The sequence below is a fragment of the Ciconia boyciana genome, chromosome 13, assembly GCF_034638445.1.
Source record: "Ciconia boyciana chromosome 13, ASM3463844v1, whole genome shotgun sequence".
NCBI lineage: Eukaryota > Metazoa > Chordata > Aves > Ciconiiformes > Ciconiidae > Ciconia > Ciconia boyciana.
The window spans coordinates 12321888-12348555 of NC_132946.1; the positions used below are offsets into that span (position 1 = coordinate 12321888).

At 40.7% G+C, this 26668-nt stretch overlaps 2 protein-coding genes and 1 long non-coding RNA gene across 23 annotated transcripts in view; 2 read left to right on the plus strand and 1 right to left on the minus strand.

The window, feature by feature from the left end:
• Positions 1–21646, minus strand: part of PLA2G10 (phospholipase A2 group X) — a 35796-nt gene extending 14150 nt beyond the window's left edge. Inside the window, exons 1-6 of one of the 19 annotated variants that reach the window (XR_012044914.1) lie at positions 20615–20755; positions 18617–18715; positions 18227–18323; positions 17951–18042; positions 7338–7489; positions 4602–4659 (exon numbers count right to left, since the gene is read on the minus strand). Coding sequence is in view for 9 of the 19 variants with exons in the window: in XM_072877896.1 (XP_072733997.1) it covers positions 4602–4659; positions 17445–17477 (91 nt within the window). In the remaining 10 variants the exon portion in view is untranslated. Of the gene's footprint in view, positions 1–945; positions 1714–3300; positions 4660–5880; positions 6754–7324; positions 7490–7808; positions 18071–18226; positions 18324–18616; positions 18716–20614 lie in introns of those variants that run through there. The other 18 variants (XM_072877897.1, XM_072877898.1, XR_012044909.1 and 15 more) reach the window with 18 other exon arrangements.
• On the plus strand, positions 636–8268 carry LOC140658886 (uncharacterized). The gene is made up of 6 exons (XR_012044919.1): positions 636–694; positions 1157–1318; positions 2005–2137; positions 5606–5899; positions 7399–7821; positions 8171–8268. It is a non-coding gene; the product is annotated as an uncharacterized lncRNA (long non-coding RNA).
• Positions 21362–26668, plus strand: part of ZC3H7A (zinc finger CCCH-type containing 7A) — a 31160-nt gene continuing 25853 nt past the window's right edge. Inside the window, exon 1 of one of the 3 annotated variants that reach the window (XR_012044908.1) lies at positions 21362–21431. The gene's annotated coding sequence lies outside the window, so the exon portion shown is untranslated. Of the gene's footprint in view, positions 21432–21802; positions 21936–26668 lie in introns of those variants that run through there. The other 2 variants (XM_072877882.1, XM_072877884.1) reach the window with 2 other exon arrangements.

Below are 26668 nucleotides of genomic sequence, written 5' to 3' on the forward strand. Positions count from 1 at the left end.
CACCTACCTATCTGAAAAAGAGGGATGATAATACAGTTTCACAGAAGTGTGAAAGAAATAAGTACATTTAGGTACTATACTGATTAATACCTCAGAAAACCTATGAGGAAATGGACTGTAAATTATTACAACTGGTCTTTAATACTGCTTAATAAATAGGACATATGAGACAAAAAAATAATTAAATACTTGCAAAGTGAGTAGTTGGCTATGCTCAGGTATGAGGCAGGGGTCCTTTAATTACATTCTCACATCATAACTTATTCATAAAGACTGACTCATTCTTTCAGAATAACCCAGTTATGGTTTTGTAGGCAATCTCAGTTCTAGCAGTTCCTAGCTTTTGAACTGGTTTGTAACTTAAGAGCTCTGAGATAGCGCGCGCTAACACCCGCAAGAAGAGTGTAGGTAAATGTATTTGCTCTGTAGAAAGATTATTATTACACGTGCAATCTGCAGTCTGATTGTAAATACCGAACATTTTAACGCACTTGCACGTTTCTGATGAACCTTTTTAAAGTAACGTGAGACCCTCCAGCAAAACTCCCACGCTGCACATGCAAGTTGAGAAGGGGACGGGCTGTCGGCGCAGCTACAGCCGTCAGCCAGCACCTCAGCATTTTCCGTTTGGGCGAGTTACACCCAAGTTATGCCCAGGCGCGCTGGACAATCTTTCGAAGTACTACGTGTGAAGGTAGTCACTTGCCGTGATCATTTCTCCTAACGCTCTTTCCTCTCCCCCTCCTCCTACCTTCCCCAGCCACAGCCGAGCCCCATCCCTCAGGCTGCGGAGCGCCCGGAGAAGGGCGAGCGCGCCCAGCAGCCGCGGGACGGGGCGCGTCCCCGCCGGGAAGGACCGGCTCCGCCGTGCACCGCTCCTCCGGCGCCGGAGCCCCGCCTGCCCCAGGCTGGGCCCCGGCACCGGCCCCGCGGCGCTCAACTCACCGGCCGCGAGCAGCAGCAGCAGCGGCAGCAGGGGCAGCGCCGGGCGGCGGGGGGCCATGGGCAGCGCGGCGGGCGGGTCTGCGCAGCTCCCGGGGGCAGGCAGGGGTGCGGGCTCCCGGCAGAAGTGCCTTGCTCCGGGAGCAGGGCGTGGAAGTGCGAGCCAGAGCAGCTGCGTGCCGGCTATAAAAGGCTGCTTTCTGCCCCGAGTCAGGTCCCCCGGAGCCAGAGCTGAAGACCATGCTGCTGTCCGTCTGGCCAGAAGGGAGGAGCTGCCGCTGGAAGGCCTGGGGAGAGCTGGGACCTGTCACTCGGGCAGCGGAGCGCCGTGCGGGCACAGAGGGAGCCCTGTAGTCAGGTTGCCTGCTGGTCTCTGGTGAGGGGGCCTCCACACAGCTCCTCCAGGACTTTCCTGCTCTGCTAGCTGTAATTTCTCTTTGAATTACAGCCCTTCCTAGATAATTTAGTCTAGATCTGAAGAGTTGCGATGGCAGTGAACTGTGTTGTAAGTTATTCTAGTGGTTGATTATAACCAGTGCTGAACACATGCACTGTACCTGTAGTCTGAATTTGCCAAACTTCACCTCCCAATTGCTACTGTTCTTGGAGGACTAAAGGGCAACCAACTCCTAAACTGGTTATGGATATTTGTAGCTTGATCAAAATAACTTTTTAACCTTCTCTCAACCAAAATAGGGTCTTATACTCAGTATTTTTTTGTACATTGTGTCATCTTTGCATAATTTTTCCATTCCCTGTCCAACTCTTGTATTATTTTGTAAAACCTACAACTAGATGCCATATTGCAATCACAGTTTCATTGCCCCTCTCAACAGACAGAAAATACCACTTGCTTTTGTGTGATTTTTTTTTTCCTTGGTCATACATTCCAAGTATTTCATCAGACCTTTTATTATTGCACTGAAACCACTGCATTTCCTGTCAGTCGTTCAAGTCGTCCTGTCAAGTCGGTCAATCAGGACCCTTAAAATTTTGGGTATTGATTTTTTGTGTGTGTGTGTTTTGTTTTCCTCTTTTTTTTTTGGCATTATTATATTCCAGGATATGACCCCCAGTGGAAATCATTGAGCCAACACTGCTAGGATAAGGAAAGAGAGATAAAAACAAAGTTGTTTTACAGAACATACCAATAACTTGTTCTTGGTCACGTCATCTTACTATTGGAGAGCAGCTGGTAGGTTTTTTTTGTAGTGAATGCTATTTTCATCAAAGAAATAAAATGTTTTTTCATGTGCATACTGAAGGATAATTCTACTTTTGCATTAGAATGTTCTGGTTTCTGTATTTATCATTCCTCTTTAATCAGAAGAGAAGTAGAAAATCATATGTGGTCTGATTCCAAAAGACAAAAAGCATGCACAGACAGATTTGGTTTTGTTATGCTCTCGTTAACCCACGCTCAATGAAATGTTTGTGTTGGCACTGAAGTTAGGGTAGCGTGGGATAAATGTGGAAGCACATCAATTTAAGGTGGGATAGTGATACACCTTTGTGCAACTACATGCAGAACACTAGAAATGGTATGTTAGTCCAGTCAAAACTGTGCATGGTGCTTGAAAAAGCAGAAGGGATCATGGTATGAACTTGACAAACCAGAAGAAAGCAGGGTTTCCAGCTCGAGAGCTTGTACTCTGCAAAGAGACGAAAGTAGTTGGAGGCTTGCTATGTGACCATGACTTCCTGCTGGTCAATACTAAGTAGCTTCTGATACGAGGTGCTATGATATGCTGCCAGCTAGTCTGTCTATCCCCATCGTTTGGGTGTTACTAACATAGTGGACCCCAGCTACCACTCTGTTTCCCAACAGAGATGGACTAGAATACTAGCGAAACAGGATGTGTGGCAACCATAAATGTTGTCAATGACCCTGAGAAGTCTTGGTAATGTACAAGTCATAATAGAAAACCCATCGATTTGGGATAAATTTTTAAAAAATGTTTGTTTTAAGATTTTGTTGCTACTGTCATCAACTGGGTCAAAGCAATTTTGCTATTACTCATGGAGTCACATCGCTAATTACTGTTACTCTACTTTCATACTGTCACTTATACTGCATTTGTTTACCGACTCTTCCGGTCAATAAGTCACACCTATTAGAACATTTTAATAGTGGTCAACAGCAGTTTAGTGAAACTTCCAGTTGAACAGTATCCCATCCAGCATACCATTGGATATGACAATGAAAACAGTATCCAGGAGAGCAACGTGAGTTACGTTTCGTGTTTGTTCTTCAGGAGACTGATGGAATGTGTTAATGCACTTGATGCTGGATTAGTGCAGTTGATACGTTTTTCTCTGAAGGAAGGAAAGTAATCTTAAAACCACTGAAAAATCAAGTGAGACTGAAATGTTCAGGCTACAGCTGCTTCTATCAGAAAGCAGACAAAGATGTGAAGTGACAAAAACTATATGAAGTGATGAAGTAAGGAATGCAAGTCAGGAGTTCTATTTCCTACGAGTTGTAGTAAAAGTTCAAAGGAGAACATCTAGTGAAATCGGGGTGGGGGGAGAAATCTGATAGAAGGAAATACTTTTATTGAGGGAGAGTTAGGTTGTCCAGTTAATTGCCATGGCATATGGCTAAGAAAATATACTAGTAGCGTATTGGAAGTTAATATGGATTACCATGATATAGTGATTTTTTAAAATGAGATTTAAAATTCCCTTTAAATTTTTAAATAAAAAATTATGTGGCAGTGCAGACCTGTCATATTTGCTTTTTGTAGTGTTCCTTTTCTTTTACCTGAAGCATTTGGTAGCTGGTATAAGTCACGTGACAAATGGCATTTTCCTTCTTACTGATGAATTCTTTATTTTTGTCAACTGGAGCAGTGCAGGGGCGGGGAGAAGCATTGGCTTTTCAAATAAACTTTCTCAAAAAAGGTTGCATGTGCTCAGTGGTTGCTTTAATTAAGTTGTTTTTAAATCTGAGGAATAGATTAATACAACTGAGACACATAGTTGTACTGAGGAATATTCTCACAGCATAACAATATTATGGGCAAACTTGCTAGGTTAGTTGTAAAAGCCTGGTTTCTCAGGGTCTATGATTCTGTACATGCAGGAAGATGATAAGAGTATATTAACCCAAAATGTTAAAATGTTGATGGAAAGTGCTAGAATGGTCTAAAATATGGTTAACGTAAGTGCAAGTTATCCACTTCCCTGTGAGCAGGTGAAGGTAGTGATTTTGAGAGCAGTGTTAACAGTATATTTACTGCTGACTAAACATCTGCAAAACTGTATTTTTCTAGTCACAGAAGAAGGTGGTTCCATTAACACTTTTTATTTAGTAATAGCAGTTATTTTTACTGAGAAATGAAAAAGCACTGACCACCTACCTTGGTCAAATTTATATATACTCTGCATTTAGCTGTTATGAAGATCTGTAGTAATGATGATGAGTACAGAAATACTAGGGTTTGTAGGTATCTAAGTGAAGTCCTACAAAATTAGGATCCTTCTGTATTAAGCATGTGACAATTAAGCTATATGACATATTTGCTGCCCCACTGAATTAATAAACTAATAAAGAATGGTGAAAGAAATTATTTTCCCATTGTTAGAGATGGGAATGGAGGCAGGGTGATTTGCTCAAGGTGTTATATGATGGCTGTAGCAGAGCTGGGAAACTGCACCTTGGTGTTCTGCATACCAGCTTAAGTCCCAAATTGGGTTCTTCTGTGGCACTGACTCCTGGAGGAAAATAAGGAAAGAAAACACATGCCTCACTGTGAAGGTATCAGAACAATTAGAACTGAAGAGCTGCTTCCCAGCAGTAGTCAACTGACTGTATTTACTTGATTGCTATACTTGGCAAAGGTCCCTAAGTTACCCCACATTTTCTTAAACATTGGATTGGGACACAGGTTTGGCCTGGAATACATCTCCTACAAGTGTTTGTGGCTTCAGATACCGAATGTCCAAGTAGTACACAATCAACTTCTTTATTATCGTTGTCTTCATAAAAAAACCACAGCCTGACTTATTCAAGTATTTGTTTGGAAACATTCAGTGCCTTTGTTCCCGTTTTGAGAGGTTTGGCTGGCTTGCTTCTCTTTCTTGTCTTTTCATCTTCTCTTAGTTCCTTTTCACAAACAATGCTTCCTGTTTACCAGTGGTTTCTTCAGCTCATGTTGTTGGGAATGTTGTTCCAAAAACTACTAGAGTTATAAAGCATAGTGTGGAGAGACAAGCTCCATGTGGAAGATCAGAAAACATTCTGCTAAGCCACTTTATAGTATTTTCCAATGTACTTGGTATTATCTCAAATCTATTTCTAGCATACAAACAAAATCCAACTTTGATTTAAGACTAGACCAGCCTATAGTATAACTTGTAATATCTTTGGTAATAATAAGCCTATGAGTAGCATAATATGTTCTGAGAGAATTTTGGGAACCATGTTTGTAGCGTTGTCCTTTATATGCCCTTTGGCAGCAATGTTATTCTGTCCATTCTGCAAAAATACTGTGCTAGCACGTAGCTGCCCATAACCGACAGTTACATGCTGGAAAGGTTGTTATTACGTAAATGTTCTTGAAACTGGTTTACAGTTATAATGTATGCATAGGAGCTAAATTACTGCTACAGTTTTCTTTTTTCATCTGTCTTTTTTTTGTTTTGTTTTGTTCTGTTCCAGATTCTACCCTCTGCTCCTTAAGTATAATGGCTACTAGTGCAAAGTCCATCCTGTGCATACAATCAGCCAGGCAAATATCAAGATTGCAAGTATGTTCTTGGAGTACCATGTATACATGTATATACTGATGCAACTCTGTCCACGTTTATGACGTGGAAATATATCATCTGTCTTTCTTTGAGCAAAGCCACAGGCTGGAAGATTCTGGGGAAGGACTCTATAAATAATTTCTGGCTTGCTTAGCTCTTAAGTTTCGACAGTCATCTCTGCCTTCCAGAAGATTTCTTACACACTGTAAGTGAAGTTCTACATTTCAGCATTTGCACCCAAACCAAGACCCAGGGCCTGCATCTTGTGGAACCTAGGGCTACTGTTTATATCTAGAGAAGAAGAGACTTAGCAATGCAACTCTTGCATTTTTGAAAACAAAATTTGAAATCTCTAGCATATCTCTGGAAGGATGTTTGACTTGCTTTCTTTTATATTGGTTACATCAACTTAGATTCTTGAAATGGCTGATGTAATGACCAGGATGATGGGATAGAGTGACCTCTCAGCAAGTTTGTGGGTGATACCAAACTGGGGGGACTGGTTGATACACTGGAGGGCAGGGCTGCTACTCAGATGGACCTAATCAGACTGGAAAAATGAGCTGTTAGGGACCTCATGAAGTTCAGCAAAGGCAAATGCAAAGCCCTGCATCTGGGTTGGCATAACCCCATGCAGTAGGACGGGTTGGGAACTGACTAAATAGAGAGCAGCTTTGTAGAAAAGGAGCTGGGGGTCATGGTGGACAAGTTGAATGTGAGTCAACAGTGTGCTCTTGCAGCAAACGTGTCCAGCTGCATACAGGGCTGAGTATAACTGGTAGGTTTGGCAGGAAGTGATTCTTCCCCTCTGTTTGACACTTGTGAGACTACATCTGGAGTTCTGTGTCTCATTTTAAGAAATGCATTGACATACTAGCAAGGCTAGTGAGGGCCACCAAACTGTTCAGGCAGCTGCAGCTCATGACATACAAGAAGCTGAGAGCGCTGGATTTGCTCAGGTTTAAAGACGGTGATGGTGAGGGGAGGTCATACTGCTGTCTACCGCTTCCTAATGGAAGGGTGTAGAAAAGGTGGAGCCAGATTCTTCCCAGGGGTGCACTAGAGGCAATGAGCACAAGTTACAACATGGGAAATTCAATATAGGAAACAATTTTTTTTTTTTTTTTAAACAAAGGACAGTGAAATACTGAAACAGCTTGCCCAGAGAGGCTATGGAAACACCATCCTTGGAGATATTCATAACTCAACTGGACATGGCCCGAAGTAACCTGCTTTAATGGGACCTGCCTCGAGCAAAAAGTTGGACTGCAGACTTGCAGAAGTCCCTTACCACCTATGCGATTCTATGATTTTGTGATGTGATAGCAGAGAGCTTCAAACTGGTAGTTCCACCCTGCCAGCCAAAGAGACTCCAATACCACTCTTCCTTTTGCCTGAAGGTTTTCATGAGATTATGCCCTGCAGGCAGGGAAAACAGTAGGCCTATTCTACTGCAATAACGAATTAATTGATAATAATTTTTTCCACATATCACCAACTAAGCTATGCAAATGCACAGGAGAAATCATCTGAATTCAAAGAGAGTTGAAACTTTGCGTACCTTCATTATCTAGACAGCTTTGTCATAAACAGAAAGCAGTGCCCTTTTCATAAAGAACTACTTTCCTACCATTTTAACTCACTGTTCTGAAATTCCATTTCTATGCCTTTGTCCTTGTTGACCATTTCTGAATCTTCTTCCAGTTCTAGATGGGGTGGAAACTGCAGAATTGTACAGAGTATTCAAGCTGAAGATAGATGATGGATTTACAGAGACTGTGCAGACTACGTTCCACTAAGAGGGAAGAGACAGAGATGCACATATTATGATTTTGTGTAACTTTTCCTTTTAGTATGTCTACTGGCTCTTCGTTGTCTCTAAATGTTTTAAATTGCTTAAAAATAAAAGCAGATTTTTCTTATCTGTTTATTTGTTCACCTCTTATTGTTTTGTTCTTCATCCTGTCAATGGTGCAACACCCTATTGGTCTGGTCTGCTTGTGTTACAGATTGCTTTCACGACATTTCTGTTCATGATGTCTGCTTCCTTAGCTGTGAAGAGTTTTATGGCAATTGGACACTTGGCAGAGGTTAAAAGCCTGAAGTTATGCGGCTGTCAAAGGAAAGGTGAGTAGAATGTAGCCCTTGACTGTTCCAGGCTAATCAGCACAAGAGCTATCTATCTTTAAACAGCTTAAATGCCATCCAGACTGCTTTGGGAACTGGGAAGTTACTGAATGTATTGTTGAGAGACAAAAAAACCCTGGAAGCACTGAGGGATGGGGAACACTGGGATTAGCTAGAGAATTTATGAGCAGAAAGAAGTGAATACCAGAAATCTGGTATCTTAAGACATGTGGGATCAAAAAGGGGCTCAATAGTGCTGAAGAAGTGAGTACGTGTCACTTGTCAAGCAGGCTCTGGATATCTTTCTTGCTGTTGGATTGTCTCCCATCTTTACTCTTTGCTTTTGCAGGGTGGTTGGGATGAAGAGTTACTGAACCAGAGAATTGTCAGCACGAAAATCATTATTTACTATACCGGAAATAAACCAGATACTTCCAAAGAAGCCAAAAGATTAATAGTCATGTGCTGAGGAGTATGCACAGAGTGTAAGTGCACAACATGCAGGTCAATGTTCAGTCAAATGTTTGCTTAGCTGCTATTGTTTTGACACTAGCTGCTGTTTTGATTCCCAGTGAGAAGCGAGGACTCTCATCTCAATAGAAGGCAAGAGTTTAAAATGCATCCTCAAATCTGGGCCATCATGACAAACATATTATTAAGTTTTCTATGTAGGCCTATTTTCCACTGCATTTGGAAGGCAGCAGATGCCATGGGTACTATATAATATAAACAATTTAGAACAATTTATATATCCTGTAATTATAAAGACTTAAGCTTATGCTGCAAAGATGCAGTATCAATTACTGGCTTAAGAATACTTTTTCCTAAAACTAAGAAAGAGTTTATGATTCTACAGGCTTTATATTCCCTTAAAGGTGATCAGTTATGGACAAGAGAAGACATGTTCAGGACACTTATGAGCAGAAGACTTGTAGACTCATTGTCAGAAAAAGCTAAGAAAACAGTTGAGTCTGAAGGTAGCTGCAGAAGTGAGGTCCCAGTACCTTGTAAATATGACAGTGCTCAGGGAAGATGATGATACTTAACTCCTGCAGAGTTCACTGAATCTTCAAAGACATACAGAAATGTTGCATAATTTCCATTGTATGCATTGAAAACTAGGACAAACAATGGGTTTGGCAGTCTTAAGCCTTGGTCATCAAATGCCATGAACTACTCCATTTGTACTCGCAGTGATGGAATTGTCATTCTCTTTGCATTTATTATACAGAATAAGGGAATTTGCTCTACTGTGTGTAATAGGCCTTGCTAACTGGCATCAGGATGTGCAAGATAGCAAGAAAAAACAGGGGAGCAAGGAATTGGTCACAGTAAAGCTTTAAAAAGAATAGTGTTCTCTTCAACTGTTAGAGGTGTGAATCTTGCTAAATGGATTTAAATTCTTTAAAACACTTATCCTAAAATATATATAGTATCAAGTCACAGGTGATCTCAAGAACCAGCAGTCAAAAGGTGACTAGTAACAAAGTAGTTCATTCCTCTGAGGCTTTCTTTGGTAAATTCCTAGTTTCAAATTTATGTTGTCGCTTTCACTGATTAGCCTTTCAAAGTTTGCAGAAATAAACAGACATACTCCTGAATAGCCATTTTACAGTGATCATCAAACTCTTTCAGATGGCAAGTATTAAATAATTTTTACCTTTTTATGGTGTAAAACTTAGCACATTCTAATTGTGTCTCAGTTACTTAAGTATTTTCATTTAAATTATGTTGAATGGTAGAAATTTTGTCTAGCTTTGTTTTGTGACTATGGCATCCCAAAAAATATGAATAATATGGTGCTGCATACAAAATTTTATGCCGACCATATTCAGATGATCTTTAAAAATAAACAGCTTATGCATATTCGACATTTTTACTTCACAGAGCAAAACAGTACTGCATAAGCGGAGTGTTCTGAATTTCATGTGTGGTCTGCACGTTAAGATCTGCATACTTAAACATAATGGTCATTTGATATTGCTGTGAGAATCCTAACCTTTTAATTTCCTAATTCTGTTTGGAATTCTTTAATGCCACATAATGTTTTAATGTTGCTCTACTTATTTCCTCTCTCTGAAAGAAAAGATAAACCCTTATTAGTTTATGCACCATGTAATCCCTAGGAAGGATTTCCCAGGAACAAATAATCTTTGCTTGTTTCCAAGTCTTATTTAGAATGGAGAGTCAAGGGGAGGCATACCCAAACTTAATTACATAAGCAATTTTAATTAGTATTTATTCTGTAAAACACTATACTAAATTTTTGTTTAGATTTCTTCTTCCTGATAGCCACCAAATAAAATACCTGTATAGTATTTATTTTAAAAACCAAAAGTCAATACTGTATATCACTCTTTCAAATGTATGGAAGTTCAAGGATAATTGTGCGCTGAGATGCTGCTGAAGGTTCATTTTCTTCACTTCCAATCAAGCAGTATTTTTCATTTATTAAATTTCGTTGAAGCAACAAATAGTTTGCCTATGGATGTGTGCAAACGTGGTTTGCATATGCATGCAATGAAGTAGAATGAAAATGTAAAGCAAAGTAGTTAATTCTCTGTAATGACTTCATCCCTCCCATCCTAGGGAAGGGAATGCATCTTCCTTTGGACAGAAAGGAAGCACTAAGTAATATAAGCACTAACCCATCACTTTCTTTCATATAAAGAAAGAAATATTTTGTACCATAGCGCATATATTGCATCCCCTCCTTCAGTTTTCTGTAATCTGCATAATTAGCTGATTACCCCACAACTGGAAGGTCTGGAATTAGGTGGGTCCTTTTATGATCATTATGACTGCAAGTTGAAGGAAGAGGAGGAGCTGCAGCAGTCCTAATTTTACTTGAAATACTGGACTTAGATACACATGTGAGAACACTGAGCAGCACAATCCCTTAGAGAAGGGTTGCCATCGAAACAAATGTAACTACTTACTGGTAGCCTACTTCTTTCAATTTTTTTTGGTCTTTGAATTTTGTTTTTCATCTCTTTGTTTTGGCCTCTGCCCATCATCTTTTCTTCTTTGGCTTCTGAAGTCACTTGTCATTTATTCAAAGAGTTGAAGGTCAGATCATCTCATCTGACTTGTATGCCATAGGCCCTGAAATTTCTTGTACCAGCCCAAGTAATTTCTCTTTGAGCAAGGCATATTTTCTATCTGCTTAAAGCATATAATTAAATTTGGAGTCACACAATTTTAGAAGATAAGGAACTTCCTGTTCTGTTAACAGAAGAACGTCTTGTAAGGGGCCTGTGGCTGGAAAAAAGTTGAATCAAGAGTAGGCACCAGAAGTAGAAATGGGACAGCCTAGTTAGGAGAAGGCTTATTTAAAACTGATTGACTTACAGTAAGATGGGACTATGCACATTTGAAGTGGGTCATATTTTTATAACAAAAATAAAATTTAATAGAGACAACCTTTTTTTCTCAGCAAGAAAAAGGTGGTTTATTCATTAAAATATTTGTTAGAGGTAATAATTTCCTTTGAGAAAAGGAAGGAATGGCAGTAAGTTCAATACTAAAATGTTTCAACTGACAGCCAGAGAAACTTTAGTCTTGAGAAAATATAAAGTGTAAACAGTATTTACTACAGGTTAGGTTCTGTCCTCAGTTAAACCAGTACATTGCTACTATCTCTAAAAGGTAACAAAGAAAAATGTATAAAACTATCTAATACCTGAGATTCAGCAATTTACAGAAGAAAGTACATTTCTATGTAAACAAATAATCACTACAACAGCTGCATAGGTTGAAAAACTGAAAGCTCAATGTTACAAATTTAAATAATGAGACTAGGATAACTGAAGCTCTATAAAAAAATCAGTGGCAAGGTAGAGAGATAAACTTGGAAGAGCCTAGTTGCTTGTCTTATTTTCTGTGCTTTAAAGTGTGCTAGTGCTGTTTATTCTATCAAGAATAATAATGATGTAGTTTTAAAGAGAGACTGACATGCCCAAACTATATGTGTAGAAAAACCTCAGAAGGCAGGCAACATTTCCTTTTAAAATAGCTTCTAACAATGACTTAGCGTAATTATACATGCTCCAGACTGAGGTTTGGAACAATGTTAACTCTCCTGTCAATTTAAAACCTCCTTTTGTATACAGCCAATGGGTGGGGTGCCATATTTTAGGGTACAGTATTCAAGTTAAAAACCCAACCATCTAAGGTTTGTTTTGAGTCTTACAGCATACGAGCTCAAAACTCAAATTTTGTGGAAGCACAAGTGGCTAGAAACACAAAAATTGCTTTATAAAATAGATTAAAAGAGCATGAAATAAATGAAAAGTTGATTAGCGCAAAGGTATGAGAAACAGCAGGACTCTTGCCTGTTGTAGCAACTTCTATGTTAATGGTAGTGCAATTCTGTTGCAATTGCAATTGTTTCCTAAAAACACTCAGCCATTACTTCACCTATCCTCTATCCTGCCTTGTAATACCCATGAGGACTAAGATTGTTGTGAAAGGTCTTGCTGTTCCATTAGTGCCATTATTTGCAGTGGCCACTGTAAACTGCCTATTCATCTGGATTCTCTTCCATACTTCAGAATTAGAACTCTGTGAAACTAAGTATATTGTGTTAGTCCACTGTCATGGAACTCTTATCACTTTTGAAATTGCATATATTTATAGGAGTAATTTGTATATACCTAGATGCTTACAATACAGCTCACAGCAGAAGTTATGTCAGCGCTACTAAGTTAGGCAGTGGTAGCACAGCAGTTTACACTTGCTTCCCAAAATTCTTGAGCAGTATGCATACTGGGGAATACTGACTCTTTCAGATAAGAAGAAAATGCGCTAACCTTATTTTTCCAGATATTAATTTATTCAGAATAATTCTGTGTGGAATCACTAACTTCCAATGATTGTGTTGTTTATATAGCAACTTTAGTGGTGAATCAATTAAATCCCTGAGATCTTATAACTTTAGAGTTATACCAGCTTGAATACCCAGATGCTGGAGGGAGGGATACAATGTATGATTCTTTAAAGAACATACTTTCTTAGGGTGTCTGTGGCAGCATTCATAGAATCACTGAATAGTTTGGGTTGGAAGGGACCTTAAAGCTCATCTCGTTCCAACCTCCCTGCCATGGGCAGGGACACATTCCACTAGACCAGGTTGCTCAAAGCCCCATCCAAAGCATTCTCATGCTTTTCTGCTCCACTTCTATGATTTCCTTAAAATGGTAATCTTTCTAGTTTGACAAACAACAATTAAAATACTGTTTTAAAATAGTTCGCTCTTGACAGAATCTCAGTTATGAAGTATTCTGCGTTTTTTTCTAATTTGAGGCAAAGAATCTGCTTCTCCATAGAAGAGAGAGGTGAAAGGAAAACGTACAAGTGTCTTCTATCTCGTTTTAACACATTTTAAAATTTTCAGTTGCTGGCTAGATCACTTAGTAAAATGGCTGTTGATGACGACTGATCTACACATTGCCAAAATATTCCTGTATCCATTTATAATTCTTAATACACAGCAGCATTACTTATCAGTAATTTCTGCAGGTTTTTTTTTAAAAAAGAAATTGCTATATTTATGTATCCTTTTTGTATTTTAAGACAGTTTGTTGCTCAAGAAAAGTCAAGAATTGATATGAAGATTGCGAGGAAGGAATAAAAGGTGAATTCTAGAAGCAAATTTTATCTGGAAAAGTAAGTGAGTGTGTGTGTGTGAAGACTCTTCTCTCCCCTGCCCTCTGAAAGAGTCGTATTTTGAATCCTGTATTTCAGTAGTGGTTGTAAAGAAAACAGAAAAACCTCTCATCAGGTTGATGCTCAGCAATAAAAAAAACAGGAATAAGCAGAAATAAGCTAGATTGAATGCATTAGCTAACTTCATTCTCCTTTGTTTTTCTGTCAAAGGTATTTTCTTTGAAAGAACCTAGTCGAGTCTGGCCACTCCTCATTTAAAGTTACATTTAAAGTCAGTCAGAGTTTTTCACTGTACATGCAAAATTGTTAGGTTTTGTAATGTGGCTTTTGTTTCACTAAGTTTTAGGAGACAGATTATTAGAACAATTTTGTTTTTCAGTATGTTCTCCAACATGAAGTAGAATGATATACAGCAAAAAGTAAACACTACTGTTAAGGACTTGAAACTCCAATTCCTTGGAATGTGTCAGAGGTAAACCTGAAGAATTCCTTAAGCATGTTTTTATACTCAGTCAGCTTGAAAATACTTTGCCATTTTTACTAGTGCTTATAAACCTGAGTTTTGGATGACTGCTTGACCTTTTGAAATAAGGATGACAGTTAAGATCAGCTGATGAATAACTGCTTATACTGTTTGCAGGATTTAAGGTATTGGTTTATAACTGAGCATGGTGATGGCTGGTTCTCTATGTGAAGGGCCTGAGCTTCCTCCATAGTATATGGAGAGAGTTAAGAATTTGTAAGAGCCAATATGATGATTGGGGACTTTCTATTTTAGGCATGTGGATACAATTAAACAAGGCAGAGAGGCATAACATTTAGCCATTTTGACATAAGACTGCAGGGAAGCAGACACAGTGCCAATGTGTTAATAGCTTTCAGGATATGAGAGATACAGTTTAGAAGCTTTGAAGGTATTTAACCTACTTAGCTCACCTATGAAAAGGATAACCTGATTGCCAGCTTAAAGAGGTTTGTAAGCAACTACTGCCTCTACTCTTTTTGTTGAAGTTGTGAAAAGAATTAAGAGTGTCTCTTGTTTAGTGACAGAGAAAGAAACATACACCAGTGACACTCTAGCTTGTGATTAGGATACCTGACTGCAAAGAATCTGGCTTGATCCTTGCTTGTTTATGCAAAAGTCCCCTGCAAAACTTTCTTCAGAGATATCACTCCTGCTAAGAGCAATCTAACTGGCAAAGTGTGTGTCTATGCTAGCATTTTAGTTTGGCTCAGAAGTGAGCCAAATGGATTGTCCCTATGTACTGTGCTTTGGTTTATTTTAGAGTTGTCTCAGAGCATGTGACCTGGATTCCTTTGGGGTAAAGTGAGACAGGAAGGTATGCTCCAACCACTATATTCAACCCATAGCTTTCAGACTAAAGCTATTCCAAAGTAAAACCACTGAAATGTGCAGCGGTGCTGAGCATTTGACATCCACGTAACTTTTGCTCTACAAATGGGCTTCTTTTGGACTAGTCTACTTGCTAAAGTAGACACAACAAGTATGTGCAAAGATAGCAGAGTCAGCATACACCTTGCTCAGTAACTTCCCTGGCCTCTCTTGGACAACCCTTACTAAATTTAAGCTCCTAGAATTCACACTAATTTGGCTTTTACATTATTAAGAGATTGAGACCTCCTAGATCTTGGCAAAGCTAAAAAAAAGTTGGTTTTTGATATTCTGGCAGGGAACCCTCCCTGGGTAGAGAGGTATTCTTCAGTTCTGCCTGTGTTATTTGCTAAAACACCATTCTTTAACTGAGTTGGATTATAAACCACTGTTTTCCCCTCCCCCATCTTCTTTATGGGCAGATTTAAACCTCATATATAACCTGTGATAGAAAAAAGATCAATTCACTTTACCCATATTCCATCTTTTCAGTTACACTAGAATTCTCTAGCATTAAACATCTGTTGTAGTTAACCTCTAAACATAAAGCCAAGCAAATAAGGACAGGACTACTGAGGTGAAAAATCAAGATATTGAATCTAACAAAAACGTGTAGCTCTGAAGTACAGCTACAACAAGCATTATACGTTGAATAAAACGCTTTGAGATTCATGCTAACAGTGGATGCAGTGACATTCTCTATTCCAAAGGAAGTAATCAGACACACCTTACATTTAATCAGCACAGCCATAGTTACAGTAAAGAAAATGATAAAATTAAGATGTAATTCAGCTGATGTAAACAGCTGAAGCTCACAATAATGGGTTAGCTAGTTACAAGTGATGTAAATGCTATATTAGCAAACAGGGCAGAAAAATAGGTGTAATGTTCCTCAGCTTAATCTCCAATGCCTGTTTATAACGTACAAATGAGTAAGACAAGAGTATAGAGAAAATGAAATAGAATAAAATAATCCAATAAATTAAGTGGGCATAGATTGCTACATTTAAACATTCTTAACCACAATAAATAATACGAAAAAGATTATTTCTAAAGGGTAGGAAAAGTTCTGTTATTCTTTTATTTAGGGAAACTGTAAAGACTACCATAATGTTAACAAAATGAAAATTAAAAGCTCAGAAAGAAGAGAGTTGACAAATTAATACCTTCATGATGTGCTTTCCTTGAATCCCTGAAGTATCCTGATACATATAAATCAGTATCTCATTTTTCAAGGTACATTCTGTGCTTTCAGAAACTGTCCTTAGCTCACTGGACATGAAGAGAGGTGCTGTGAAAACTGCCCACAGAACTGTCTGAATTTCTGACTGCTCATTACCCCGGCCAAAATTACCTATAATCACTTGGAATAGATCAGATACCATTAAATCAAGAATTGAAGCAATGTATATGATTCCTACTGAAATACAGCCTTTATGTCCAGAGAGATACATTTGTCTGATGATAAGAAATTTTGCAAATGTATGACTCCCTTAAGAAAATGGTAAAGCACCTTAAAAGATTTACAGATCTTAAGGGTATGCAGTGTTAAGGCTCAGTAAGCTGGAAAACTGAAGTTAATCTACTGAGAGCTTACAGACCAGAACTTTTATTTGTATCAGTCTCTCAAATTTATTTACTCTTTAGTATTTCTTGTCTGAATTAATACAAAATGCCCTACATCTGCCATTTCATTTTTAAATCACATTTTCAGAGCTGTGTGGCTCTGCAAATGAATATTGAATTTTCTAGTCCAGCAACAAGTTTTATTTGCATGTTTTTACACACTTTTTACAACTAACACTTAGGAAGGATATCTTAGCAAGGCACCTTGACTGTAATGATTAAAAATTTAACTACCGCATTTTTGGGACAGTGTGCTTGAAAAGTGGGTTTGGGTAGTTGCTCTAGAGGCACTTTCAGGTATGGCTTCATGTGGTTACAGTTTTGCCACTTCTCCTGTTTAAATGTGTGTGACAACATCAGGAGATAGTCTAAACTGTAATACCACTGACAGCCTAAGCAGTACACCTCTTCTTTTTCTTCCCCCTGCCAAAGCAAGGTGGTGCATTTTGGTTTGTTTGCAAACATACTAAGAGAGGTCTAAGTAACTTACCTAAGGGAGTAAAGCTAGCTGGGGAAAAAACCCTAGATCCTTCTCCCACCTGCTCATTACAACCCTTATTATTCTTAAGAGAAGGTTAAAAGCAGAGACCAGCACTTCCCCCCGCACTGCTGCTCCTTTTTTTCTGGCTAACAGAAGACCTCTTTACAGGTCATACATTTTGAAAAATGGTTATATTTTCTGTTCACATCCTCATTAGACCAGTCATCCACAACTTTGTCACACTGCAACATATTTTACTCATTATTATCCTTAGAGGCTATTCAGAGGCCTGAAGCTAAGGCTCAGGATGGTGGCTGGCATTAACAAATTTCAACTAGCCCCGCTTAATGCATTTGTTTTCTGTGTGCTAAAATATTGCACTGAAATTGCTTGACTTTTTTTTAATTCAAGAAGTCCTTTCTAATTTTGAACCTTTCAGCCTAAAAGAATTGTTACCTTTCTACTTTTTGTTGGATTCAGGTCAGACATAAACTTGTAGCTATGCCCTAGGATTCAGCTCCTGGCCGCCACCACCAGGAAATGCAGGCGTGCGACTACATGCCCTCTGCTGGTCTATTGGATCGTGACTTCGCTACTGTGGAAGGCAAAAAGTTCATCTTCCATTTAGTAAAATAATCCAGAAGTTACAGCAAGGCATTAGGGAATGACTGTTTACTAGCTTTTAGTTTTTGCTGCGGATTACGATTGAGACATTGAAACAAAACCAAGATACTCTCTATTGTATGCTAATAATTTTTATGTAAAGGATATGACTGATAGATTCCTACAGTAACTCCTACGCAAAAACCCATAGGTGTTTCACTGGCTTAAACAATTTCCAACGTTTTAACAAGCAAGAAATCTTAATTTAATTTTAAAAATGCTAAGTAGTTTCCTAAGGCACTTAAAAATGTTCATAACTAACATCAGGCTCATATCATAAAAGTTACAGTTTAACTTGCCTTGTAGCTGTTCTCCAAATACTCTGCTGCCCCTCCGCCACCGTCAATTTCTTAGTGACAGCAGAAATCACTTCTCTGCTAGGGCATTACCACTGTATGCAAAAAGTAAATGAACTGTATCTGAAACACAGTTTTTAGAGTACCAAGTCACAAACACAACTTGACAACATGGCATTTGTGTATGAAAATATTGTTATGCTGTTTAGCTCAAGTCTAAGGGTAATTAATAATATAGAATATAAGAAACAATAAACAAAAAAGTAAAAAAAAACCTACCCAAAACCTTGTTATTTCTACAGAGATAAGTGTTGTCTAGTACAGGATATTCTGTTCTTGCATGGCTTTCAAAAAAGAGTGTAGACTGATGTAGCTGCTGTTTTAAAAGAGAAAGTACATCTTATTTTCAAGGGTCAAGCCCCTAATTTGACCAGTAACTGCTGGAAATGACCACGTACAATTTCATCAGTGTTTGTAAAGGAAAAGCTTTTGCTGTTTCAGTAACGCAGTGAGTTAGGGTTTTCAACAGCATGGTATACACATGACAGAACAGATAAAATACCACAGAGAATAAAACTTGCATGCAATATTCAATGTTTTATCATGGAGATATTAAGAATCCATCACTACCAACAAAAAAGCAGAAACATAACCTGAGACTGGCAATACCTTTAGTGGAAGTCCTCCTTCATATGCTGGCCAGCTACAAAAATGTGCAAGAGGTCTTCCTATTTTGGTCAGAGTAATGCTCACTCATCTCTGGGTATCCTAAGCAAAAAGAAGGGTGTCAAGTGGTGGCAGAAAATAGAAAAATAATAGTGTGGGCACCCCAGAAAAACAAGCAAAAACCTAACAACTGCAGATGGACTTTTAGAATGGATTATGTTAAACTATAATCTATACATGATTATTTAAAATAAAGGGCATTATTTTGGTTAAGTCACTTGCCTTTGGAAGGGAATTATTCATAACCTAATTTAGTTCAGTTTAATTATGTAGGTTTCTCTTCTCATAAAGATACAGTATGGCTTAACTGTTTCAATCTGGTTAATTCAGGTCAATACTCCTGAGCATGGCTTCATTGAAGGAGTTCTGTATTTCATACTGTTGTTTTGTATACAGCTCTATCTTGGTGAAGTATTTATAGAACTTATGTATACATTCTTTGTTGTTGAATATTTCCTTTGGTAGTAGCTAAAACATATATTGATGTCTGACCAAAACTGACTGTTTTTACAAATGTTAAAAAAATACCTTTTTTTGAAATTTCCTGTTTTAATTATTCAGGGAAATATAATTTTTTTTCCTTCCCAAAATACACGTGGAGTTGGAATAACCATATATTCCATATTCCAACACTGTTTAAGGAAAGAGAGCAATGTCATCGTACATACACACACACACACATATATATATATAAATAGAATTCTGGGTCTGGGAAAGAATCGAGGACTCTTTCAAAACAGCAAAACCAAAACAGTTTTGAAGGGAATGCATTCCTGGAATTATCTCTACACATAACTAACTTATTTACATCAGAAATTCCAGTGAACTGTAATACTAATGTCAGAAAGTGTTGCACGATAAGGACTTCAGATGCTGCAGATAAAGGAATGCACTGAACAAACTTGTCTTCCACTCATCTAAAACTATCATTCACAGCTATATACCCCTCCTGATCAGTGAGCACATAATAAATATGGGTTCCAAAGCAATTTACTTTATAACATTTGAATTATAAAAATCAGACTGGTTTTGTTTCCTCTCCAAAAATTTTTTTAGAGTTCAAGAGAAGTCCCTTTGCTTGTTTTGTTTTATAAGCTTATTGTGGAAAAAAATGTTTAAAAAGCTGGCCATGTTTTGGGAAAAGGCAGCTGCATAAATGCCTTAATTTCCATTTTCTGTAAGTGCCAATTCTTCCTTAGCTCAAAATATCACTTTACTTAAAACAAGGGAATTCATGAAGGATTTTTTTAAAATTAACTACTCAATCATAAATCTTAAGGTATTATCATAACTTAAGATTAACAACAAGGAACACATCTACTTGTAAAGCAGTGGAAATGATAGAATATGTATTTTCTTCTGTCTTAATAACTACTATTTAAAAAAAAAAATCTATGATTGTATGTTTTTCAAGCTGTAGCTCGGCCTCATCCGAAAACAGACACAAATGTAGCAAGCTTGGAAGATATGATGAACCAGTGGCAGAGCAACAAGGGCATATTTCAGTGACTGAATCCTGGAGTGCAGTTTGGGTGTTTTTGGAATGCAGGCCTCAGTTCTTCAGTTTAAATAGCTTCCTTGAATAATGGAACAAAATTTAATACAGGTATGCTTCACCAGGTCAGGGAACCTTTCATCAGTGTAAATCCACCTGATAAACTACTAATTGGCTGTATTCCTTTCAGTCTCAGTTAATGATAGTATGATTTGTATACTATATTCGTTAAAACCTGGAAAGCTTTTCTTTTTACAGTTCTACCATACACACCACATCAGCATCTCAAATGTTTTTTATCACGTTATTTGTGGGGACATCTGTACAAGACTGGTCAGCTGCACTATTGACGTTGCCATCACTAATGCTACCGGAAAAAAGGAACTAGTATTATTAGAACATCAATTACGTCCACTGTAGGAGAGGAAAAAACCCTAAGTCCTCACATTTGAGAGAGCATTCAAGATATCTGTAATTCAGCAACTCCCTCGGCACGGTATGTGCGCCAGAAGCGGCACATAGGGCCTGTCCCAGCGGAAGGTGTTCCTGCCTCCCCCTGCCACCGGCGAGATCAGCCACTGCTGTTGCTGAGAAAGCAATGACAAAACAAACGTTCCTTAAGCCTCCTGCTTACTGGTGTTTTACTCTTCGGCAAAAGAGTTTTCATAAACGCATTTTGTGAGTTCCAACGTAAAGAGTCAAAAGACAGAACAAGTTCCCGGCTTCATAAATACTCATCCCAGGCGAGTGACGGAGAAAACCTAGGGTCATGCGGGTGCATAGGAATGGAGGAAGCTGTACGCCGCAGGGCAGCGTCCAGGCCGCCGCTCGCAGAACCGAGCGCCGTTCCCGCCAGGCTCTCACACCCGCCGGCTCGCTCCGCGTTCGCTTCAGTGCGGCTGACGGCGCAGCGCCCGACACCGATCCTCGACGCAGCGCCCACTTACTGCCGCCTCTCCCGCGCCCATCCCAGCGAGAAGAAGGTCGTTAGCGGATCACGGGGGACGCCGCTCCGCCCGGACACCAGCGGCGGCACCGCCGCCTCAGACCCCCTCACAGGCTGCGGCCGCTCAGGGCGCATGCACACCGGACACGCGCAAGGCGAGAGGCGCGGCGCCGCGCCAGCCCGGAGCACGCGCAGTAGGCCCCCCATGCCGGAGCGGAAGGAGGGTGGCGTCACTGGGCGCGAGGACGCCCATGGGGCGCCGCGAGCAGGCTGCCTGCGTCACGCTGCTTCCGGGAGAACCAACGGGAGGCTTAAAGGTCCGCAGCGTCGCGCTGCCCGGAGCGGCGTCTCCGGGCCGTGGCAGCTGAGAGGCTCGTTCGTGGCGCGGACGTGGTCTCTTCAACCCGTCACACGCCACAGCTCACCCGGGGCGATGGAGGGGCCTAGGGGCGGGCTACGCTCTGCAGCCAGCTGAAAGGAAAAAGGAGCGGGGGAGGTGTAGGCCGCCAGCCAATCAGCAGCCAAGAGTTTCACAGCCGCCACCAATCAGAAGTGCCGGTTTCCAAAACAAGGGTGACGAGCCAACGGGAAAGCCCGCAGTGCCAGCGCTCGGCCAATCGAGTCAGGGCGCCCGTAGGCTGTGCCCGCGGCCTCCCGGCAGCAGAGGGCGCGCTCGGGAGCGAGCGGCAGCGGCGGCGCCGCGGAGGGCAGAGCGGCGGAGGCGGTGCCGTTGTCGTCGTCGTTGTCGCCGCCGCTGTCGCGCGTCCGGCTCGCTGGCTCCGCCTTCCGCGGCGCTGCGCTCCCGCGGGCCCAAGGAGCAGGTAGGGGCTGCGCGGCGGGGGCGGGGGAGGGGAGGAACCGCGCTCCGCTGCCCTCGCGCGCGGCGGGGCCCCTCCGCCTAGAGGCAGGGGCGTCCGGGCGCGGGCGGCGCCGCCTGGCTGGTCCGCTCCCTCTCCGTCCCGTTCGGCGGGGCGAGGGGGGGGGGGGAGCCGCTCCCACTCCTCCCCGCGCCGCGGGTGCCAGCCGCTCCCCGGCCGAGGGTGGGGCCGCGCCGCCCCGCCGCCGCGGGGTATGCCGTCTCGCCTCTCCCGCGGGAGCGGGGCGGCCCTCCCGCCGCGTGTGCCCCCCCGCCCCCCGGCGCGGGAGGCGGCGGGCGCGGTCGGTTGCGGCCGTTGTCGGTTTCGCTGGAGAAGTTGGCCGGGCCGGGCGGCGGGCGCCGCTGGAGAGGGCTTTCCGTCGGCGATCAGGAGCCGGTTGGCGCGAACAAAGGCGGCGGCAGACGGGCCCGGCGCGGTGCGGGCGGCGGCGCCGAGGGGCTCCGGGTGGCGACGGCGGGCCCGGGGCCCGCTCAGCCCCGGGCTGACCCGGGCCCGGCGGGTGCGCTCCGCGGAGGAAAACTGGCGTTTTAAGAGCTCTCCTGTTGCTTCGCGGCTGGAACAAAACCCCGGCGTCTGACAGGAAGAGTGGAGAGCGAAGCGCTGGGCGGGACGGTGCCCCCTCCGGTGCCCCCTCCGGTGCCCCCGCGTCCTCCCGCGCCGCCGCGGTCGCGTTCCACGCGTGGCGAGTTTTTCAGTCTGTTTGTGCTAAGTGCGCGCTGTAACTTGTGCTGTCGTTCATCCAACTAAAGGAAAAGCAATGCCCGTTTCCCGTTGCTTTAATTTGTTAGGACAATATTCTCGGTCAGGTAGCAGTGTCTCTGTCTCCTTACAGACAGTCATAGCTGTTTTACGAGAAGTAAAAACAAAAAACGACCCCAAAGACTGTCAATTGCAGTTATCAAGATCGATTACCACATCTTGTCTTGGTGTAAATTCTGTTGATGAATCTGGATTTATTGATAAGATGCTCCTTCTTCAGCTTGAATTTTGGACATGTTCTTTACTGGAATGTCTAAGGGAACCATAAACCAAAGTCTTTCAGCCCCACTTCTTAATTTCCTAGGGAAATGAAGCGACTTTTACAAAGCGTCTTTGTTCTCTCCTGTTTCTTTCATGGATTAAAAAAAAAAATGTAGGAAAGCTATGAAAATAGAAAACAAACCTTGAACAGTATCTTATTATTTTGTGGGTAGGGAACAAGTGGGAGGAGATGCAACTAAATACTTAAGGTAAATAAAGAATGTGGAAGGAATGTTGCTGTATATTCGGTTTCATTTGTTTTTATTTAGATATTTCATTTTGATGACAGTCAAGTTTGTATCTCTTTACAGAAATAAAAACTGAAACTAGGTTATGTCTGTGTTATTAAGTGGCTTTTTCAGCTGACATAACAGAGTTGTGTGGCTGTGACCAGAAGAATTAGATTAAGCAGAGGAATTAACTCAAAACTATTGAAATGTGTGTCCTGTACTGTTTTCCCTGTTTCCCCCCCAGCATGTTACATGTTCGAAATGTCTTACGTAATGGCCCAGCGATGCATGAGCATGAACCTTGCATCTTTGGTGCCTGAGGAAGATATTTCTAAAAAGGTTTTGTATTAAGATTTCTATTTTCCCTTTCTCATCTTGATGCCAGTCCAGGTCTGTTGAGGAGTATACAATCTCTGTAAGGCTTATTTTAATTTGCACTGTAGTTTATTATCTGTAATTATTAATTTAAAGCGTTAGATGGTTAGGATGAGTAATAAAGTTGCTTTGAGAAGTCTGCTTTGGGTCAGGCTTATTCTACGTTGGGCAGGTGCTTGGTGTCCGGTTTGATTCTTGGCTGGGTTGGAATGGGGGGTAATGGAGATCTTTTTGTTGGTGACATCTCTCTAGGAGTTAGGGTATAGCTGTTAGGGTATAGCAGTATTATTACTGCTATACTGGTTAGGGTATAGTTAGGGTATAGCAGTAAGGGTATAGCTGCGTGTGTGCCACTTCCTTTTCTCACTTGTCTCTGTTGAGGTAGGGGCTTGCTTTCTTGTGCCCCTGGGGTGGGAATTATACGTATATAGCATTTTGGATCCAGATGCCTGAACACATTATGCTTGCTGCTGCTGTTAGTGGTGCAGGAGGTAGCAGCAGAGATGGGCTTTCGCTTCTTAGAGGTGAAAGGGATTTATACTGCTTGCCTTTTAGTCATATATTCACTCCTATGGTTCTGTTTCAGTCTTCCCCATTCTCTTTGCAGTATTCCCTTTATTCTAGGACCCAGGGTGTAACTTCTCTCTTCTGGAGTACAGTTTTCCTATGTGGAAACATTGGTGAACTGTTCATGTTTTCATTTTATACACAGACTTCTGATTTCACAACTTCTGATTGCTGATCAAAGTTTTGACATATGATGGTGTAGATGATGGGTTAATTTTTGACTGATTTGATTGAATATTTTGAGTTTGTTACCTTCTTTCCTGCCTATGTCATAAAGAGGGGGAGAAGGCTGATGCTAGAATACAAAAGGGGGTCTCTTTGCTCAGTGTGATTTTCACTAGACTTGCACCCCAGTCAAGGTTCATAATTCAGCTGAACCACTGAGGCTGGTAGAGATCTATCAGCAGCAATTATGATAACATTTTCAATGTGCTTTGTACTGTACAAAGATCTAATTTGAGATTCCTGTAACCCAGTAATTGCATTAATAGTGAACTCAGTGATGCATGGCAAGAGGATATGCTTCTGTATCTTAAAAGAACACATCTATACACTGCACTTAGTTTTTTAGTTTTAGCTCTGTGGAGAAGGAAGTGCAGTGAGGACCACTGACTTCCAGTTGTTTTCAGCATTTAGGCCTGAAGGTGCAGAGAATGCTTTTTTGAAGTATTTATAATAGCTGGAACCATTAATGTCGATAATGAACAATAGCAGAATTATTTGGTCAGCTGAAGGTCATGAATTCCCAGTGGTAGTAGTCCTGGTCCCCAGATAATGTTATGCATTTTTCCTCTATTCTCCATTCATCTCTAAATAAGCTGTCTACACAACTGTATGCAGCAGGAGAAAGGACTAGTCTTGCCCAGTTCCCTATCCTTCGGGACTGAATTTTCAACGGGGAACTTGTGTGCATGGCAAACTGTAGACACTTGCTCCCTGGATTTGCAATTTAGAAATGGGAAGGCTAGACTGTCCAAAATTTTAGGCAGTGTGACCTTCCTTTTCAGAATAACCAAGGCCTGTATTCCATCTACAGAAGAACTCAATTGTCTGCATTCTGTATGAATTTATTGGCTTGCATTCCAAAGATCAGTTTTGCTTTGCAAGATAGTCTAGCAGTTGTGCCTTTGTGCCTGAAGAATTATCCTAAGCATATCCTAAATATTGTGAATGTCCTTTAAAACTTACCTTGAATGCCTCAGAAGTGCCAAAATACAGAAACCAAGAAAATTGTCTTGCCCTGTGCTAGGAAGAAAGCAAATAACCAGTGAGAGGCATAAGTGGCTTTGTATAAGAGAAGAGTGTAAGTATTCCTGTCTGCTAGAGCTGGCACAAACTTGTTTTCCTCCATATCTCCTATTTGTATAACTGGACCAGCATGTATCAGAAAAGGTGACATTGGCTACTGGCTGTGCACTTTCTGTCACTTGGCTTTGGCTTTTGTGAAACATGATGAATTGAAGCCTGTGATAAAGATAAAACAGTATAAAATGTTCTTCAACTTGTTTGGGTTTGGGCAGCTTTTTTTTTGCTTTACTAGATTTAGTAAATTGAGCTTGTATTGGTCATGTAGCAGCAGTTGTAGAAATATAACATTTAATGCAACAGTCGGTTCTGCCTGTGACCCTAATTACTGATACGTTAGTCTGCCTTTTTTTTTTTTTCAGATCCTGTACTATTTTTTTCCTTTCGTTTAACTTGTCTCTTCCACTGAATTGTACAGAGAGTAAAACAATAGTATAGGCGTTGCTTTTCTAGTTATCGTTAAAAGCAACAAAGCAGCATTTTAACTTTTTAAATGTATGTACGTATATATATTTGTTTTAAATTCTGTCCCTACAGAAGGAGGAGAAAAGCTGTTGCTAAATAGGTAGGGCTTTTTTAAACTTCGAAAGTGGATGGATGACATTAAAAGTCAAGATGCGATTGTTATTTTCCTTGTATGTGTCTAACGTGTTTCTGGTGGCTCGAGAGGATCTAAGAATAATTTGGATGGGAGAGATGCTGTTAGAGGTGCTATCTGAAACAGTTTTAAATCCTCTGCAAGATCATCAAATATTGGGGCAATGTGACTGTCAAAGTATGTTAAGGAAAGATAATTTTTGCCTGAACATCTTATGGATGCAGATGAGTAAGTAGGAAAAAATAGAAAACTGCTTTGAATAATAAATTATACCACTCACATATATTCATCATTTGCTAGCTATTCTTTTATCTGTGATGCCAGTTTGTAACATTTCCCTTAACTTTATTATTATGGAGAAATTGGATCTGCACATCCTCAAGTTTCAATATATGATTTATTCTTTAATATTTATGCTAGAGGTGATAAATAAATGTAATTGGTGCTATGTTGGACTTTTTTCATCTCTTTGCAAGTTATTGGTGTGGAGTATTGGGGTTGATTAAAATTAATAGAGTAAAGCTGATCTTAATACTTGCCCAGATCTTGACATATGCAAGACTCTTGTGTTGGCAAGTTAT